The sequence below is a fragment of the Theropithecus gelada genome, chromosome 2, assembly GCF_003255815.1.
Source record: "Theropithecus gelada isolate Dixy chromosome 2, Tgel_1.0, whole genome shotgun sequence".
NCBI classification, from domain to species: Eukaryota; Metazoa; Chordata; class Mammalia; order Primates; family Cercopithecidae; genus Theropithecus; species Theropithecus gelada.
The window spans coordinates 170700799-170719010 of NC_037669.1; the positions used below are offsets into that span (position 1 = coordinate 170700799).

Below are 18212 nucleotides of genomic sequence, written 5' to 3' on the forward strand. Positions count from 1 at the left end.
GTTAAACAGCTAATGTAAGGAAACAAGGGGTAGTGAGACCAGGATTCAAATCCATATCTATACTCTGAAGCCCATGATCTTTTTACCGTATGTTGCTGTCCACTGGGAGGGCTCTTGGAAAAATAATTACATCACATCGGTCTTTTATTATGATTCACAAGATAACAAATGCAAACTTAATATTAAAAAACTTCCAGAAGGTGCTGAGATTTCTGATGGGTATGCAAAGATATGTATTCATCTATTCATTTACGTACATTACTGAAAACCATCTATGACTCTGCCTCTGTGGTAGGAATGGATGGAGAACACAGAGAGAAAGGAGTAGAAAAGTTAAGAATATGTTCATATGTGGAATCTCTCAGTGCCACTTAACACAACAGTGTTCTAAATTTCCAAATTCAAAACTTGAGAGTCTGTAGAACTTTGACATTCAGAAAGGTTGCCTTTTTTGAACTCCTAATCACTTTAAATTGAAAGTCACTTCAATCTCTTTTCTGCAGCTTCTCTGGATCTTTGGTTTCATTGAAGTATAATCTGGGCAGCGTCAGTGGGAATTTATCACTGTATTAAGGAAGATGATACATTTTGATTCTGGAAAACTCAATCTCTTTTTTAAAGGTGCAAATGTAAAAAGACACTTGGAATAAATGTTAATGTGATTCATTGGAAAAATTCTTTCAATCTGAACTCTCTGCTCATACAAAAGGATAAACTCACTAAGTTCTCAAACGTCTCCAAGGAAGATGGTGATAATGGAGGGTTCAATTGTGGCACTTCTGTGTTTCTGATAAAAGCTGAGAATGAAAAAAAATGTGACCCCTTTGACATTACTTAACGCATTACTTACAAAAAGCAATTATGGTTGTGGGCTTTGGAGCAGGGAAATTCTCAGCTTCCAGAAAGCCTACGGAAAATATTTAAGTGTAACCCCTTTCACTCGCCCCATTCCTGTCTCTTCTATTGATCTAATTTTGAGATTTTATATTCCTTACGGATGAACTCCTAGAGATCTTTGTCTGGAACCAGGTCTACTTTGAAAGTTGAAACACGGATTAATATGCCTGTGTATTATTCATATAAAAATGTCAGGAAGGATGTCTATCCACTCACATGTCGCCATGGCTATCCTGGGGCCATGGACTTACAGGCAGTTCTCTTGCATTCTCACCTGAAGGTGGGTTACTTCAGGTGGAGCAGGAATTCTCTCCTTGTCTCTGGCTTTCCAATTTGCAGTTCACTTCACCCTGGGTTGTTGCCTCCTTTCTTTCTTGCAAACAGCACATGAGTAGTTCTTCCTTAGTGCAGGTGGGTGGGTGTTTGGTGGTGAAAGAGAAAGGGGAAGGTGGGCATGCAGAAACCATTGGGGCTGCCACACTGGTCAGGCTGTTTTCCCTCAGGCCTCTGTGGGTGTTGGTAGGCATAGGGTTGTTGGTACCTTGGGCCTGCTGGACCTTTCTTTCTGTTCGTTCATTTCACAGTTATTTACTGAGTGAGGGTATGTGCCAGATACTTCCAGGGGATATAGCAGTAAACAAAGCAAATTTCCTCTTTCATGGAGTTTACATTCTAGCAGACAAAAGATAAAAACAACTGAAATATGAAATCTATCAGGCCATGATAAGTGATGGGAAGAATAACAGACCTGGGTAGAGCAGATGGAGAGTGAAGGAAGATGAAGGTGAAGGGAGCTATTTTTTGCAGGTGAAGAGGAAAATCCTTCCTGATAAGATACTACTTGAGTGGAGGCCTGATGGAAAGGATGGAAGGGGCTCAGGGGCTGCTATTTCAGGCAGAGGGAACAGTACACATAATTCTGAAGTGTGAACGCCCTTGGGCTTTTCAAGGAACAGAAGACAGTTCAGTGTAGCCAGGGCAGAGTGAGTGAGCTGGGAGCATAGGGAAAGAGGACAGGGGGTTAGCTGTGCCCCAGGCCCTGTACAGCCTTGCAGGCCACAGCTCGAGGGCCTGAAGATCTTAGTTAGGTAAGCAGGAAGCAACAGGGGAATATTGAGCGGATAAGTGACTTGCTAGAATGTATTTTAGAAGCGTTGTTATCTTGTCTATAATTTATTTAAAATATTTTATACTGGACAGTGGGTTTTAACACTTAATGACCTTTTTTCATTAAATGTTGAAGAAATACATCACTCTGTTATTGGGTGTATTTAATAATCACATTCAGTGTTGTAGTGAAATAGAGAAGTGATGCTTTCCAGAAGAGAAAATAATCAAATAGAGATTTACAAAGCCATTTGCTCATATCTCCAGAATGGACACAGACCTTAGTCCCCATGCACAGGTGTATGAGAAATGTAAATCTTTATCTTCCCATCAATATACTCCCAGTATGAGCTCCATTATTCTTGGATTTCCTTCTTCTATCTGAGTTTCATGTAAGTCAGGGGGTTAGGATGCAACAGAACAGCGATTCTCCAAGTGTGGTTCCCAGAGCTGCAACATCAGCATCACCTGAGAACTTCTTAGAAATGCAGATTCTCACTCTCCACCCCAGGCCTGCTGAATCAGGAACTGTGTGGCTGGGGCCCAGGAATCTGTGATAACAAGCTTTCTAGATAGTTTTGATGGGAATAATTTCCTTATGGTGTCAAGTCATGGGTGAGGACAGGTAGTCTGTAATGTCGTCAGTACACAGTCCACATTGGCATCAGCTGAGACGTTGTCTTCCCCTGTTGATCCACGCAGGGTCCAGCTTTGTTCCTCATTCCTGACTGCAAGCTCTTTCATGTCAAGTTTTCTCTTTCTCTCAGCTAATTTTTGGGCCATTCTTATGGCCCTGTGCATATGATGATTCTATTATTTCTCTATCAAATTGAGCTATGGGAAATTTTATGGTTGTTATCTAAACTCAGGCTACTTTGGGCCTCAACATCATGAAATTATCCTGCCATGTCCTTGTTACTCTGAGGCTTGGAGAACTCATACATCACACGTCCATTTCTTTTATGGGGTCTTGCTGTCTTCATAGCCTCAGCCCCAGAATGGGAATCCAAGTCCTCTCACTCTCAAATTGCCTCATATTGAACTGAAGTTTCTTTCACTTTCCTTCTCCCCTCAGTAGTCAAGAGAATGTTTTCCTTCTCCCCAAAATAGTCAAGATAATGTTTTCTAGTCTCAGGCAAGAAAATTTGCCTTGTTCTAGAAGATTCTCACCTACAGCACAAGCTATCCATCATCGAGGTAGATAAAGACACCTGGGGAAAGATCTCAAACAATAGCTTCTCTCATTGACAAAACAATTATGCTGTTTTAATTTATAAATTGAAAAACATTATTGTAAGTGTAATATATCTCGTTTTAAAAATGTGCTTGTATATGTGCCAAATGCCTCTCAGGTGGTTGTTAGATGCCTCAAATTTGGGAAGTCCTGAACAGTATCCTCAGTTGTGATAACTGAAGCTGCCCACCTCTTTTCTCTTATTGATTACTAACCTTTCATGGACCTAGTGAGCCAGATTCTGTGGGTTTGGGTGTGAACTGTATCATTTATATATTGTCTGCTTTTCTTTTGTCCTCACTAGCTTGCAACAATTAAAGGCAGGTACTTATTATTATTTTAGGCACTGTAAACCTGAATACAAATGAATGATTGAAATTTTATTTGGTTTTGAGTTGATCTAGATGATTAAAAATATATGTAAGTTTTAAAAAATTATACTTTAAGTGCTGGGATACATGTACAGAACGTGCAGGTTTGTTACATACGCATACACATGCCACGGTGGTTTGCTGCACCCATCAGCCCGTCATCTACATTAGGTATTTCTCCTAATGCTATCCCTCCCCTACCTCCCCACCCCCTGAGAGGTCCCGGTGTGTGATGTTCCCCTCCCTGTGTCCATGCGTTCTCATTGTTCAACTCCAACTTGTGAGTGAGAAGTTGCGGTGTTTGCTTTTCTGTTTCTGTCTTAGTTTGCTGAGAATGATGGTTTCCAGTTTCATCCCTGTCTCATCATCACTGGTCATTAGAGAAATGCAAATCAAAACCACAATGAGATATCATTTCACGCCAGCTAGAATGGCGATCATTAAAAAGTTAGGAGACAACAGATGCTGGAGAGGATGTGAAATAGGAATGCTTTTACACAATTGGCGGGAGTGTAAATTAGTTCAACCCTTGTGGAAGACAGTGTGGCAATTCCTCAAGGATCTAGAACCAGAAATACCATTTGACCCAGCCATCGCATTACTGGGTATAGACCCAAAGGATTATAAATCATTCTACTATAAAGACACATGCACACGTATGTTTATTGCAGCACTGTTCACAATAGCAAAAATATATGTAAGTTTAAAAAATTACTTTGGAATGAAACTGGAGATTAAAAAATTTTTAATAAACATTTTGTTAACATCTGGGAATAAGTTCTCAGAAACCCAGGCATACTTGGGTTCAAGTTAAAGATATACTGACTTTGAATCTCTGGAGTCAGTGGTTTTATTTTTGTATGCCACGGACACCATGCCTTCTGGAATCATGGCACTTCCTTCGCCTTACCACTCTTGCCCCAATATCCCTGTCTGTATCAGATGTATTTGTGCATTTTGTTTTTTCAGGGAGAAATATGGTCTTATTTTTGGAGAGAAAGAAGCTGCACTTGGATGTGGAATGAAAGGATTCCTGGAGATGATGAAACTGATTGCATTTGCAATGTTTTTATGACAAGCTGGATGTCATCAATCCTTGTAAATATGTGACTCGTAATCACTATTTTGGAGGAAGAAGTTGCACCAGCAGATTTTTAGTTTTGCTTCTAATCCACAGTAATTTAAAGTGGTCAGAATCTAATTATGCCCATTTCTGATAGACATTCAAAATAAGCCAGTTTCTTAGCTCTAAAGCTTCATGAGGCGCCCACGCAGGAGTAGCCGAGATCTTATAACAAGAACAGCAAAATACAATCCCCTTACCCTGACTATTTTAAGGCAGCACTCTGTCAAAGTGCACTTGTCATTCCCCAGATACCTTTCCATGGTGAATGACCATGGCACTGAATGAAAGTGGTCTGAAATGTGGAAGAAGAATTAACTCCTTGCAGAACACGTTTTAAAAGTTCTATTTGTTTCTGATCTATGAATTGTTAGCGAAGCCTCTCAAACTGCCCACTGGCTGTGCTTTTGGGCTATATCATTAGTCAGCCAAGCTGATTAAGACTGATTTTGGTCAAAATAAATTCGTGCCTGAGCAAACAACCCATGTGCAGATTCTCAACCAGAGGCAATTAAATTGAGATTCATTTTATGATGGAGACTCGATAACTACTGTGGTTTTTGACATCATTCTAATGAACCAATGGCAAAGAAATGTCCCCAGTGTATCAGACTATCCTAGGATTTATTTTCTATATTTTTTCTCACTTTAGAGTTGCTCTTTGACTCTGGCACATCATTCTCTCTGATAATGGTTTCAAATCAGCTTGGCTGATTCATGGCTGCACAGAGAAGGTTGTCTCAGGAGCTAGTGGAATGGTTATTAAAAAAAACATGGAGAGGCAGATGGGAGACTATTTTACTGGCTCATCTGCTTTTGCAGGGAATGATTATGCATTCAAAGTAAGTGGCACCAGAAGTCAAATCTAACTGAGGTTAATCTCACAAGTTTCCTTGTAGAGAACCTAAAATACAGCAGCAGGGACAGCCTAAAAGCTGATCCCTGAGGACACAGTCATGGTCATGCTACAACCTGCAGCTGAAGCAGATCTGAGAGGTCATTTATTTGAGGCTCCAGCCTTCTTACAACCTCATTGTCATGATATTTCAGTCTTTGCTTGAACACCTTGAGTGATGGGGGAACTCATTATGTCCATTTGTAGGCAGTTAAGTGTGATATAATTCTTCCTTCTTTTGAGCTGATATTGACTTCTGAGTAGTATCCATTTATTCATTCATTAATCCTGGCTATACTCTTTGGAAGCAGCACGGAACAAATTGATTTTCTGTTCCACCTGGCAGCTAGCTTGGGTGTGAGCTAGAATGCCATTTCAAGTCTTCTACAGACGAACTATTCCCAATTCCTTGGGTCATTCCCCATATGAAATGGGTTGGGTACTGGTTCATAAGCCTCTGAACTGGGGGAAACTGGGAAGAGATAGAGATAGTTTAGTTTAAACTTGCTTAGCCCACATACATGACACAAACAAATTGAACATTCAATACCAGGCCTGTAAAAATGAAATACATTTGTCAATTTGATTTCAGAGGATAAAGTAGGAGTAGTGGCAGCAAAGACTGTCTCTCAGGTTTCCCCATCCTTGTCCCAGGCAGCATAGCCTTAGGGCCAGTGTCTCTGTAGACTGGTGATGATACAAAGGAGATTTAGTGGCTCTACTCTGGCCCTTTAAATAAAGTTGACTCACACACTCAGCACCTAGAGTTGGCTTAAACATACAAGAATTCCTAGATCAGAGGTTTCCAGAAGTCTACTGGAGATTTAGGGATCCCTAAAGACAGCTTTACTTTGGGGACTTTGGTGTGGCTGAATAGCCTTTTCTCTCTTGCATATTGGAGTTTCACATTCAATATTGTTGATTGGAAAAATAGATTCTGCTGCTAGAAGACCATCTATCAACCAGGACTGTCTACTGCTTTCTATTTTTTTTCTCTCTTTTCTTCCCATGTCATCTTCAGGCCATTTTTAATGTCATCTTCCTGGCTCCAAGGCCATAGATTGTGCTTCTCACCCAGGATTCTGTTATTCAATCATTTAATGTCCATTTTCTTGCAGTAACTGCTACAACATGGGTGACTCAGGGAAGAGATAGTAAAGAGATGGTTAAAACCTGGCATTTTTGTGGGGGAATGGCCTTAGGTGTGGGGATTTGAGATAATCATACTCCGTATTTTATGATAGCTACAATTTATTTCATTTTTTCCCCTTCATCTCTTCTATACAGGCACCCAGTGTAATGTGCCTGATGTATGTCCTTGGTTATATATGATTCTATGCAAAATGTATGGTATTCCTTTGTGTCTGCAGTTTATATAAATAGTATTGTGTTATAGATCTTTTTGTTTTGTTCTTTTTACAATTCCCATATGCAGGTCTATTTCAATGCTTTCTATGCTGCAGTGATTTCCATGGTAGGTATCCCTCCACCCAGTATTTGTCTCCTCTTGCCTCCTCTGAACTCAGCTCCCTAATATTGCAAAGTATGTGATGCTAGGATTCCTGTACCTATAGGTCTCTGAAAGAGCTTGGAGTATTTTCCCAGAATGGGAATCCTGGAGCTAGGAAAAATGGGCTGAACCAACTTACACTCTCACAGAAGAAGATGGGGTTCTTATCTTTTTACATTCCTGTTAATGCTTGATATTTTCTGTCTACCTAATCTGTGGGTATAGAGTGATGTCAGTTTTCATATTTCTGATTACTCGTGAGGTGGGGGATCTCTTCATATACTTGTTAGCCATTTGGGCCTCTCCTTCTGTGAATATTCTATTTTACTATGGCATTTTATGTAATTTTTCTTGTTGATTTGCAAAATCTACCTGCATATTCCTGATGTTAACTCTGTGACATTTCAGATATTGTAAATATCTTATCATAAAAAAAGTTCTCTTTCTAATGTATCTGAGTTTGGTTTGCTATATTTTGTTTAAGACTTGTTGTTTTCCTTTAATTGCAGTTGTGCGGGAAAGTTGGGCTTTTATTATTGCTTTCCTGTGGAAAATTCCACAAGAACCTTCAATTTACTAATTTATTCCCACATCTAAGTACAGTCTTAAGTAAACATATCTACCAGATGTCAGCGAGAGTCCTCTCTTCAGAGCTACACGAAACTGCTTTGAAAAGCTCTTATCTCAATTCTTTAAAACTTCATTAATACGAAGTAACGCCCAGAATCCTATGCATTCTGGGATAATTATATTATTAAGATCCCCTTTGTTTTGGTGCTCACCAGTTCTATATAAATACGATACCTGAATGCCTCTTTTCATTTGTTTCCACAAGAAATTCATCTGCATCATGCATTTGCCAATAAGTTGATTATCTAAAGTTGAGAGAGCTACAGCATGGTGTCACATCTTGAAACATAAGTGTTTCTGTCATCTTGTTTGCTTGCCGTCCCCACCTCCAACCTCCATTACTGTAAATTCTTTTTCAATTATGCAGAGCAATTTGGCTCTCCAAAAACTTGATGACTCAGACCCTCAAATGCTTAGCAAACTAAATGTCCTCTTGTCAGACTGACATATCTAGAATCCAGCTGGGTTATACATAGGTCCTACAAAGAGAAATTACATTTTATGTTGCAACACCAATGAGTAGTTTTGCAATGGACACAATCTAATGAGAGGTCAGGTAACCTTCCTTTATAATGTATACTTTTTTTTTTTTTTTTTACATTAGAGTAGGTGAACCTTTCAGGAAGGGAAATGACAAACATTTCCAGAGCAGACTTGCTTTTTTGTTTTTTTAAGGGGCTAAGGCTTTACCCTGGTCTCAGTGCAGGTTGTAAAAAGAACATGGATCTTGGAACCCCACAATCTCTGACAATTGCCAATGGTGTCATCTTAGATAAGTTGCTTATTCACACCGAGTCCCATGTCCCTATTGTCAAATGAGAATACTAACACCTGCTTCCATATTCGTTTGGAGGATTAGAGGTAACATAAAGGGTCTAATATGATTCCTGATATAGAGTAGGTGTTCATTACATGGTGGGCAATTATTACATGCTCCAACATGATAGTGAAGAACTCTGGGAGGCAGCACCAACACCTCGCACATCCTTTGGGGTGGTTGCTGGGACTCTTGAGTGGAAAGTAACAATGAATGGAATGTTTGTCAAAGTGCTGGGGAAAATGGAGGTGAATTTTCTGAAATGTTCAACTGGATTCTCATGAATGAAAAATCTTTGGTGATCTCACATCTTATTTTGTTATTTATTTTTCATTTGTTAAGAGACAGAGTCTCATTCTGTCACACAGGCTGGAGTGCAGTGGTATGATCACAGCTCCCCGAAGCCCTGAACTGGGTACAAAGGATTCTCTTGACTCAACCCCCTAAGTAGCTAACTACAGATGCATGCTACCATGACTGTTGAATTTTTTTCTTAGAATTTTTTGTAGAGACAGGGGTCTTACTATGTTGCCCAGGCTGGTCTCAAATTCCTGGTCTCAAGCGATGTTCCCATCTCAGCCTCCCAAAGTGTTGGGGTTACATGAGCCATTGCACCTGGCAGGTTATTCATCTTTTGATGTAACTTATTACACAGAGTCTACTTGGCCTTGACTTTATGTAGTGGAAAGATATTCTAAAAGATCCCTTTAGAGCTAAAAACTCCCATTGGAGAAATCATAAAATTCTTGGAATGCAAACCCACCTGAATATCTGCAACAAATAAGACTACAGCCTCTTTCTAGGACTTAGGGTAAAACTAAGGAGTGTTTTTCGTATCTCTGTATCCATTGGGATTTGTGGGCATAAGAATTTTCTGATTTGTAAATTGAAGATGTCTTACTCTATACGCATCTTCCTCATTGCTGTTGGTGTCATGTACAAGAAACTTAAAACAAAATATACAGGACATTATCAGTCTGTCCTGAAAGAAAAGGAGTGTTTATTTCAACTTCCTCTGACTTTACTCTTTATACGCATTGTTTCCAAAAATGTCTATACCAAGTGAAGTTATATATGGAAAAATAAAAAAATTTTATTGGCTTCTATAAAACTTTCAGATAGATATTTATATAGAAAAAATTGCCCTTGAAATGAAACAGCTACAAGAAAAACTAAGGTAGTGTAATTAAAAGATTAGTTTACATGTATTTAATTTTTTACTGCAAGAAAATGTAACTTAGAGGACAATTAATTTACATGACCAGTTTATATTACATTAAAAGCCCCTATACAGGCAGGTCCATGGTACAGTGAAATTTAAGTGTGATTGTCTATTCAGCTTCATGATTCTCTTTGGAACTTGACGGCCCATGTCCAGACAATTGGAAGAACTTGTTGGCTGAAGGAGCCCTTGTATCAGAAAATTGCAGAGCCTCCAAGTTCCACTTATCTCCTCAGGGCCCAGGGCAACTTGCTTCACCCCACCTGCCACCTGATCTGCCAACCAGTGTAGGTGGGGTATGCCCATCTGTGGAAGCAGAGACCAAGTTTCCCCACATGAGGATTGCTTTCTCTCCTGAAGCATGAAGCACCACGGGACCTGCTCTGTGGCCAGGTATATACAACCTAAACGTGGAGGAAGTTAGCCCTATTTTTGATAATGGGAGAGCCAGTAGATAAATTCTTTCTTTTTTTTTTTTTTTTTTTGAGATGGAGTCTTGCTCTGTGGCCCAGGCTGGAGTGTAGTGGTGTGATCTCGGCTCACTGCAACCTCCACCTCCTGGGTTCAAGCGATTCTCCTGCCACAGCCTCCTGAGTAGCTGGGATTACAGGTGCGCACCACCATGCCTGGCTGATTTGTTTTTTGTATTTTTAGTTTCACTATATTGGTCAGGCTGGTCTCAAACTCCTGACCTCGTGATCCACCTGCCTTCGCCTCCCAAAGTGCTGGGATTACAGGCGTGAGCCACTGTGCCAGATCAGCATAGTTCGTATGGCCTCTTAGAAGATGGTCTTACACAATTGAATACTCAGTTGTGTAGGGTACTAAGTATGGCCAACTTAGCAATGCACTTTATATTTATTCTCTTTTCTTCTATGCCTCATTCACTTTTGCCTCCACTCCTTCTTCCTCGGGTGCTATAATGCCTAATAAAATTGCAGCATGAGCTTTGCTTTCTGGGGAACCTGGGCTAAGGCAATTCTCTTCTCATTTTAATATAGCCTCCAGGCAATAATGCTATACAGATATAGACTTCATTTATCATTTCATCAGTGTATGGTGTAGGTAGATTGTCTTTAAAGAGTATAACATGGCACTTTTCATCAAGTAGTCAGTGAATTCTCTTGAGATACATGCTCAAATGGTATCTGTAACATTCTGCATTTCAGTAGTTCTACTAAGTTTTGCTTTGGTTTAAACCACATTTAATGCGTCAGAATTTGTGTACACAAACCTACTTCCACTTACTTACAAAGCTACAGTGCCCTGAGTGTCTAAATATAAAACCAGAGTGAGCTGTTATTTTGAGGGTAGAGAAGCAAACCAACTTTGTCTTCTTGCTTCTCTTCATAGATTATTAGACTTTTCCAGGTTTGTGACATGACAACAGCTCCTGGCTTTGCCTGTGTAAAGGGGTTAAGAATTGTACCTAGCTGGAATATATATGTTCCAGCTCTCCACAATCAATGAATCCAGTAATTTCTCAGAGGAGGGAAATATGCTCATTAGGATACAGTTGGGAGGTGCATAATGTAGAAAAGAGATAAATATATAAAGGTTATACTTAGTCATTTGAATAAAGAGTGGAAAAACTCAGAAAATAGTACTATGAACTGATCTGGCCTAGGGAAATAATGATGCTTGCCCCATCTTACCTGGACTGGTGTTTTCATGAACCAGGAAGAATGCGATCAAACACTTTTTTTTGGAAAGTGTTTATTTGGTTCATGTCCTGGCCAAATAAACACTTTGAGCTGAGCTTCCTCTGTGTGAAGGAGACGTGCTTGCTGTACTGAAATGGGATGTGGTTTCAGATTTACCTTTGGTGTGGGCATTGGTTGCTTTTGCTTGCCCACAATTCTCCTCCACTTATAGCAGCAAGACTTAGAATTTTCTTTGAGGAATCATCTTGCCTCAACTCTCAGTCCATAGTTTAGATGAGGCTGACTGTTCCTCTTTCCCCTCACCCAGTTCCAGGATTCCTGAGGATAAGGTTGATTATGCATCTGTCTTCCTCACCACAGTGATTGGCTCAGGAATGGGCACATGACTCAAACTGGGCCAATGAGAATTAGGCCAGAATTTTCATTAGCATTGTTGGAGAAAAGAAATTCTCTTTTCACTATATTTGGAGCTGTAAAGCTAATCCTGGAACTATTGGAGGCCACCATAAGGTGAAAGACCTTGTGAATGTTAAGTCTACATGAATGACAAGATACAGAAAGGAGCTTCCTGAGAATACTGAGTAAATGCACCCAGATCCAGCCATGTCTGAAGCTTTTGTCTGCAAATACCCTTGATTTCCCAGATATTAAAGTCAATAATTAGCTTTATGCTTAAGCCAGTTTGAGTTAGCTTTTTGTTACTTGTCATAGAAAGAATCTCAATTAACATGTGTTCAGGGCAACTGAGATTGACAGTTGGCAGCTGATGTTAATATAATTCCATGAGTAATATTCCTGAATAATTTGAGATGAGAAGATGAATGTTGTCCTTGAGCTGCAAAACTTTACTTCTCTCCTTCCCTCATCTTTGTGGCCCCTTCCAAAGAGGTAACCCCCCCCCCCATCAGCATTTTATTTAGTTTCTTCTCTCCCTTCATACTTTCTTCTCAAGTAAATTTGCTTATTCTAATAGATGTCTGTTTATGAAATGAATGTCCTTACATCCTTGTTTCCCTCTTTTGGCAGCAGCTGAAGTGAGAAGTGAAGGCAACTCTTTGCCTATGTAGAAAATAATAATATTTAAAGAAAGAGACAGGAAAGTATATCTGTTATAAGCTTTTTCTTTTTTAGAATTTAAGCTTATGAGTTTATCTACGCCCACTATATTCATAATTACAGTTTTATATCTGCATACAAAAGCTATGTAAAAATCCATTTTTCCCAAATATACAAATTTTTTTTGGATAGTTTAAAACATTTTGATCACAGATTTCAACAGAGTTTTAGGCTGAAAAAAATATCACCATCTAGCAATATCACTTAACACTGTTTGCAAAACACAAATCTTCCAATGACTAAATCTTTTTCTATTCTGTAGTATTTTTCTGATTCTCAGGGCATGAAAACATTATGGGGAAAAAAAAAAAAGGATTTTCTATGAGGAAAGCATGGAGAACCAATTTGGCTCTATGGTCAAATGAAAAATGCCAAGTTAATAAGGGAGAACCAAAAGAAAGAAGTGGCATAATGTCACATCAGCTCATTCATGCCCTGATAATTTCTGTATCAACAAAACATATGTAAAGTGTCTTCTTTTGTCTTACATTGTGCTCCATAATTTACATGAGTATTATCTGCATCCTGAGGAGGACAGATTTATATTTGATTGTCTTGTGCATAGGGCGGGTCAGCTTTAACTGTGCAACAGAAAGCCACAAACAGCGTTTTACCTGCACAATATTGCTCTTGAAGGCGGCATTAATTAATGTGGAAACATACTATAAATGCACACTTTTCGCATTTGCAAACATTTATACAGCACAGTAAAAATTCTGTGATAAGGCCAAACCTTTTTTCCCCCAGTCTGTTTTTCTTTCTTTTTTTTTTTTGAGTGTGTTTTTAATGCTTTTTTTTTTTTTTTTTTTTAAAGATTAAAGTAAAATGTCTCAATTGTAAAAAATACACACCGGGCAAATCCTTACCTGGATAATAAATATCTACATCACAGTACAATAAAATTTCTTCTCTATAAAATTTAAATATGGATTATAGTCTATCACTATCAAAAGAAACACTATGCTAATATTTCCATATTATTAAAATAACAGGAAAAATTACGAGCTTATTTTAGAACCTGATGCCATAGCCGTTGGAAAGGGCACAGAGATTCAAACGTCGATCATCACTCTCCATTTGAAGAGGAACTGTGGCTTGGGTATTCACTTAAATTCAGTTCATGAAAAAGGTTTAGCCTTACAAATGCTGGCTACATTTCAAAAACCGTAAGACTGATTTCATAATTTATGACTCATGCAGCAAAAGGTCAATATGACACGAATAGGTTAGAGTTCCATAGAATAAAAAGGGATCACCGACAATGACATGCTTCGAGGGTGCTCAGCGGTTCCTTGGAGGCTGAGTCTGTGGGGGGCTTAGTGTCGAGGAGGGGCCAGGGCTTGTACCCCTGTTCAGGGAGGAGCAACAAGAACGGCGTTGCTGGTACAGAGCGAAGGCCTGGCAGTCCACCCCAGGCCTGCACTGCACACTGAAGAGCTGTCGCCCGGGGCACAGGTGAGGGGGCTTCGCTGGGCTGAGGCATCAACACGTCAAGCGCGTCATTGAGGACCGAGGCTCTAGAAAAAGCTCTGAGGCGGCACGTGGTGTTTTGAGCAGAATCATAAAGAAGAAAACATCTTACTTTTTTCATTGTTTCTGGAAATACTGCACGTCTAAATTGAACAGCAAAGTACACTTGAGGGTCACACACGCACACGCACGCGCACACGCTCACACGCACGCACACACACCCCACACCGCTCATCCCTAAAAGGGAAGTGATTTATAAATACGAATCCCAGCATAATGGGTGTGTTCTCCTCTACTGAGACGTCTCCCTGCCGAGGGGGTGGGAGTGCAGGTGTGAAGGGTGTCTCCGTCAGGTCCACACTGGATTTGCAAGTCTGGACAATAGATGAAAAAATGTTTAGAAAAATCTAGAGCAAATCCCTCACAAATGAGTTTTATGAGATGGAGTCTTGAGATGCACTAAGTACCTCTGTCAGCTTCAGAAGGAAGGAGTTTAGTTTCAGAGTCATTATCTTTTGAGTCCTATGGCCTTTCCTTTCAACCTGAAGTGGGCTAAGGCTTGTCCTACTCCACATGAAGTATTCAGCCTTCAACAAGATTTCCAGACCAGCACTTTGCCTATTGAAGGCAATCATTTAAGGTGCCAAGGATCAAGTGTTCCTTTACTTGGGCTGGCTGGATGGCTGTTATATGCTATACCATTTGGCCAATTCTCGATCATGGTTAGTCCCCAAAGCATTCTGATTCAGCTTGAGATCAGGTTCTGAACTTATATTCAAATCTGGGTGTCCGATGTACTGAGGACCGTGTCAAACAAAATGAGGAACCCTTCCCCAGAAGGCCTGATGCTGCAGGACCCTGCCTGCTTGCCTTCCTCTCATTCCCTTTGGAAAGAAAGCTTGCCCCAGACAGCAGAGCTTCTCAGGGTTACCCTGGAGCACAGAGGTGGCTAAGTGTTTGTCTTCCAAAGCGTGGCTCCTCAAGGAGTCAAGAGAGGAAGCTGAAATATTAGAGCAAGCACTTAAGGAGCCTGGCCAGAGACTGCCTAGACAAAACCAAACCCCAAAACGATCTGTCTGTAGATAAAGCAGGTAATCTGCCAATGACCTTCGTGCTTATAATTGTCAATCTTTTCACTTACTTCCTTTCTTTGGGTAACAAGTTCCATAGCAATGTTCTTGTTTCCTTTTTCCCAGAAGCCAGTACAATTGCTTTCATGCATTGAACATTTAATTCCCCGCTCCCAGATAATTTCCAATCACACTTGGAATTTTCAGTGCTGTTCCTCTTCTTTTTCCAAGGACTCTAAATGATTGACTAGTATTGTGTCAAATTATTATTTCGAGTCAATACCAAATTTATGTTCCTTAACTGTTAAGTGGGCCATACTTCTTGTCTAATAAAGTTAGGAATTTAAGTGTTTAAAAAAAAATCAAAGGAACCAGATTTTTTCCCCTTGAAATGCATACAATATTAAGGGCAGGAAGGGTTTTAGAGATCATGACTTATTCACCAGGTGAGAAAACCAAGACCTAGAATTACAAATCTACCAGCTGACAGAGCATGCCCTAGAACTCAGGCACCCAGACTTCCGGGCCAGTTATGCTCCACCAAACTTAAAGCATCTACTTGGTTTTCACAGTGACTTTCCTTCCTTTGTTTTTAGGTAAATCTCACTGATATGGCTTGTTTTCCCCAATATTTCCAGGATAAGGCAGTAAAAGGTAGGCAAAGAAATACTTTATATCTACTATGCCAGTGGAGAATGAGATACATTCAATTGCATGGGTACATTCTATGCCCATTTTCTGACACTGAAGAGATGAAGTGTCACTGTTTTCTGGGCACAAGCTATTCTAGCATGGGCCATTGGGAAGGCAGGTTGGGCAGGAAAGGTAAGTGTGCACATGGTCTGCAGGTGTTTTCTATTGAGTATCTGTCAGGGTGTGCTATAAGAGGGACAGGAGGGTCAGTAGCAGGGCCAGTCTCTGTTTAGAGATAGTCAAGCTATGCAGTGCCTCAGAGTCAGAGGGAAAAAGGGGACTAGGAGACATTTGTCAATGAGGGAAGGAGCTTGAGGATCTGACCAGAAGGAAGCATCCTCCAGCCATCAGGACATGAAGGGGCCCTCAGAACACTGCATTTCCTTCCACTCAGAATGTAGCTGCACTAATCTCTCCTCAGAATTTCTCTGGAAGAAGACTGAAATTTCAGTGTATCTTTCCTTGATTAGAATATTTGATCCATAGAGAAATCTGTTGTCAGCTCAGCAAAGATACAACCTGGATAAAGAAGTTCGGGAGCTTGGGAGATGACAGATCAGATGCCACAGAAAAGGGGTGCCACCCTGTGAATAGGTTTGATTTCTGTAAGTGTTCTCTGAGCCTAAATGGGAAAGAAGCCTTCCTACTGTGAGGTAATACTATGAATTTTTGGAAACCATGGAATCACTGACTATGGTGAAGATTTCTAATTTCTCTGGGCTCACTGAAAAAAATTATTTTCCTTGTTGACCTCAATCAGTCAATATCTGTACATCCTTGAGTCACACCCTTGTATAACTTGAATTAAATCTAATAAGGGTATAAAAATGATATTGGAAGGACAACTGATTTTTTAGGACACAAATATTCCTGTGCATTCCAAGTTATGCTCCTAGGAGACGATAAAGAGTGCTGGAAACAGCATGCTCTTGAACAGATGCAAATTTGTTCAAGTCTTTCCCTAAAAGGCTGAAAGCCACATCCAACTAAACGTGGTCTGTACTCTGCTAACTCCAGCCCTGCACACATCAGGATTGGGTGGAGGTGGTCATATTATCTTGGTTTTAAGGCTTCTTTAGTGTCCTGCAGCGCCATTTTGCTGACTCGAGTCTCGGACTGGGGATGGGTGGGAGCTGGTGATGCTTGGTGCTGGTGAGTTAATGATTGTCCCCCACCCCACCTCCACAACCGTAAAACCTTCAGAGCATTCACATCAAAGGACCGGAGAACGAAATGCAATAGTTTCAAGTACCCGCATTCAAGGGGCAATTTCATCCATGTCTATGCCAAGGACTACTTCCCTTTTCCCTCCCAAATAATCCCTCCTGACACAAAGAAACAAACAAAAAAGAGCTAGGCAATGGAATGAAATGACACCCAGTAGTGCTGTAGGAATTATGAGAATGAATCCAGTCAGTCTAATCCTCGAACACTTCCAAGAACAAAGGGGGGAAGAGTTCCGTGGGGCATTCCACCTTCATGTGCAGGAAGCGGCTGGCATGGCAGGCTCCTATCATCCGCAGGTCTGTCACCTTCATCAGGAGTTTTGGCCAAAAGTGTGTCACGTGGTGTTTTCGGTAATTGATATAGTGTTCAAAGGCCAGCAGGAAACTATCTTGGTACTTTTCTATTCTCTCAACACAGGCGAGCCCCGGGCGATCTGCGGGGAAGAGACAAGATGGACATTGATTCAGAGATGGAAGAGGGAAGGCTTGCTTTGTCCAATTCCAGGCCTTTAGTGGGAGGCGGGCAGATCTAGGGTCTTCCCTCTTAGCCATAAGCATGGATGCAGCGTGAACTCTGGTGCTCCAGGGACCAGGTACCAGGGGAGTGGCATCATTTCTATGAAGAGAGGCAGTACTTTGTTCAGATAAATATCTCTGTTTAGACAGATCACCTTCTTGGGTGTGAAAGGTGATGCCTCCCTCCTAGGGTACAGGAGGAGAAGGCTGACAGCTGAAATATTCTGCAAGATGAGGGGAACAATTTTGAATTTTCACTAGCTGCCTGGGAGAGGGAAGAGGACTAGCAATGGACATGCATAGAAAGGGGAGATATATGAAGGGACTGGGGACATTGCAGCAGGCCTGAGGCCAAAGGAGGAATGCGGAATAGTAAGACATTTCCTTGAGGACCAAGAAACACCATGTTTAACTTTGTGTTGTCTTCCTGGCTGCAATGAACTGGCCTTTCCCTTTCCTTATGCCTTCAGTAAAATTGCTACCATAGCAGCCTTGTTTTACACATGATTTTGGAATTGAAATGAAAAGAAAAGGGGAGGGGAGTTGTGCCAGAGTCACCCCATGCAGAGAAGAGAACAGCTACAGTGGGAGCTGGAGTGAGAGGACACCGGGACCCTGGAAAGCCCAGGAAATCTTCCCAGGTCCTGCATA

General features: G+C 40.7%; 1 protein-coding gene across 14 annotated transcripts in view; it reads right to left on the minus strand.

Annotated features, from left to right (window-relative positions):
• Window positions 1-11510: 11510 nt before the first annotated feature.
• Window positions 11511-18212, minus strand: part of THRB (thyroid hormone receptor beta) — a 366979-nt gene continuing 360277 nt past the window's right edge. For all 14 annotated transcript variants that reach the window (XM_025376929.1, XM_025376936.1, XM_025376933.1 and 11 more), the window contains one exon: window positions 11511-17479. In XM_025376929.1, coding sequence (XP_025232714.1) covers window positions 17238-17479 — 242 coding nt within the window. In that variant the 3' untranslated portion in view covers window positions 11511-17237. The remainder of the gene's footprint in view (window positions 17480-18212) is intronic.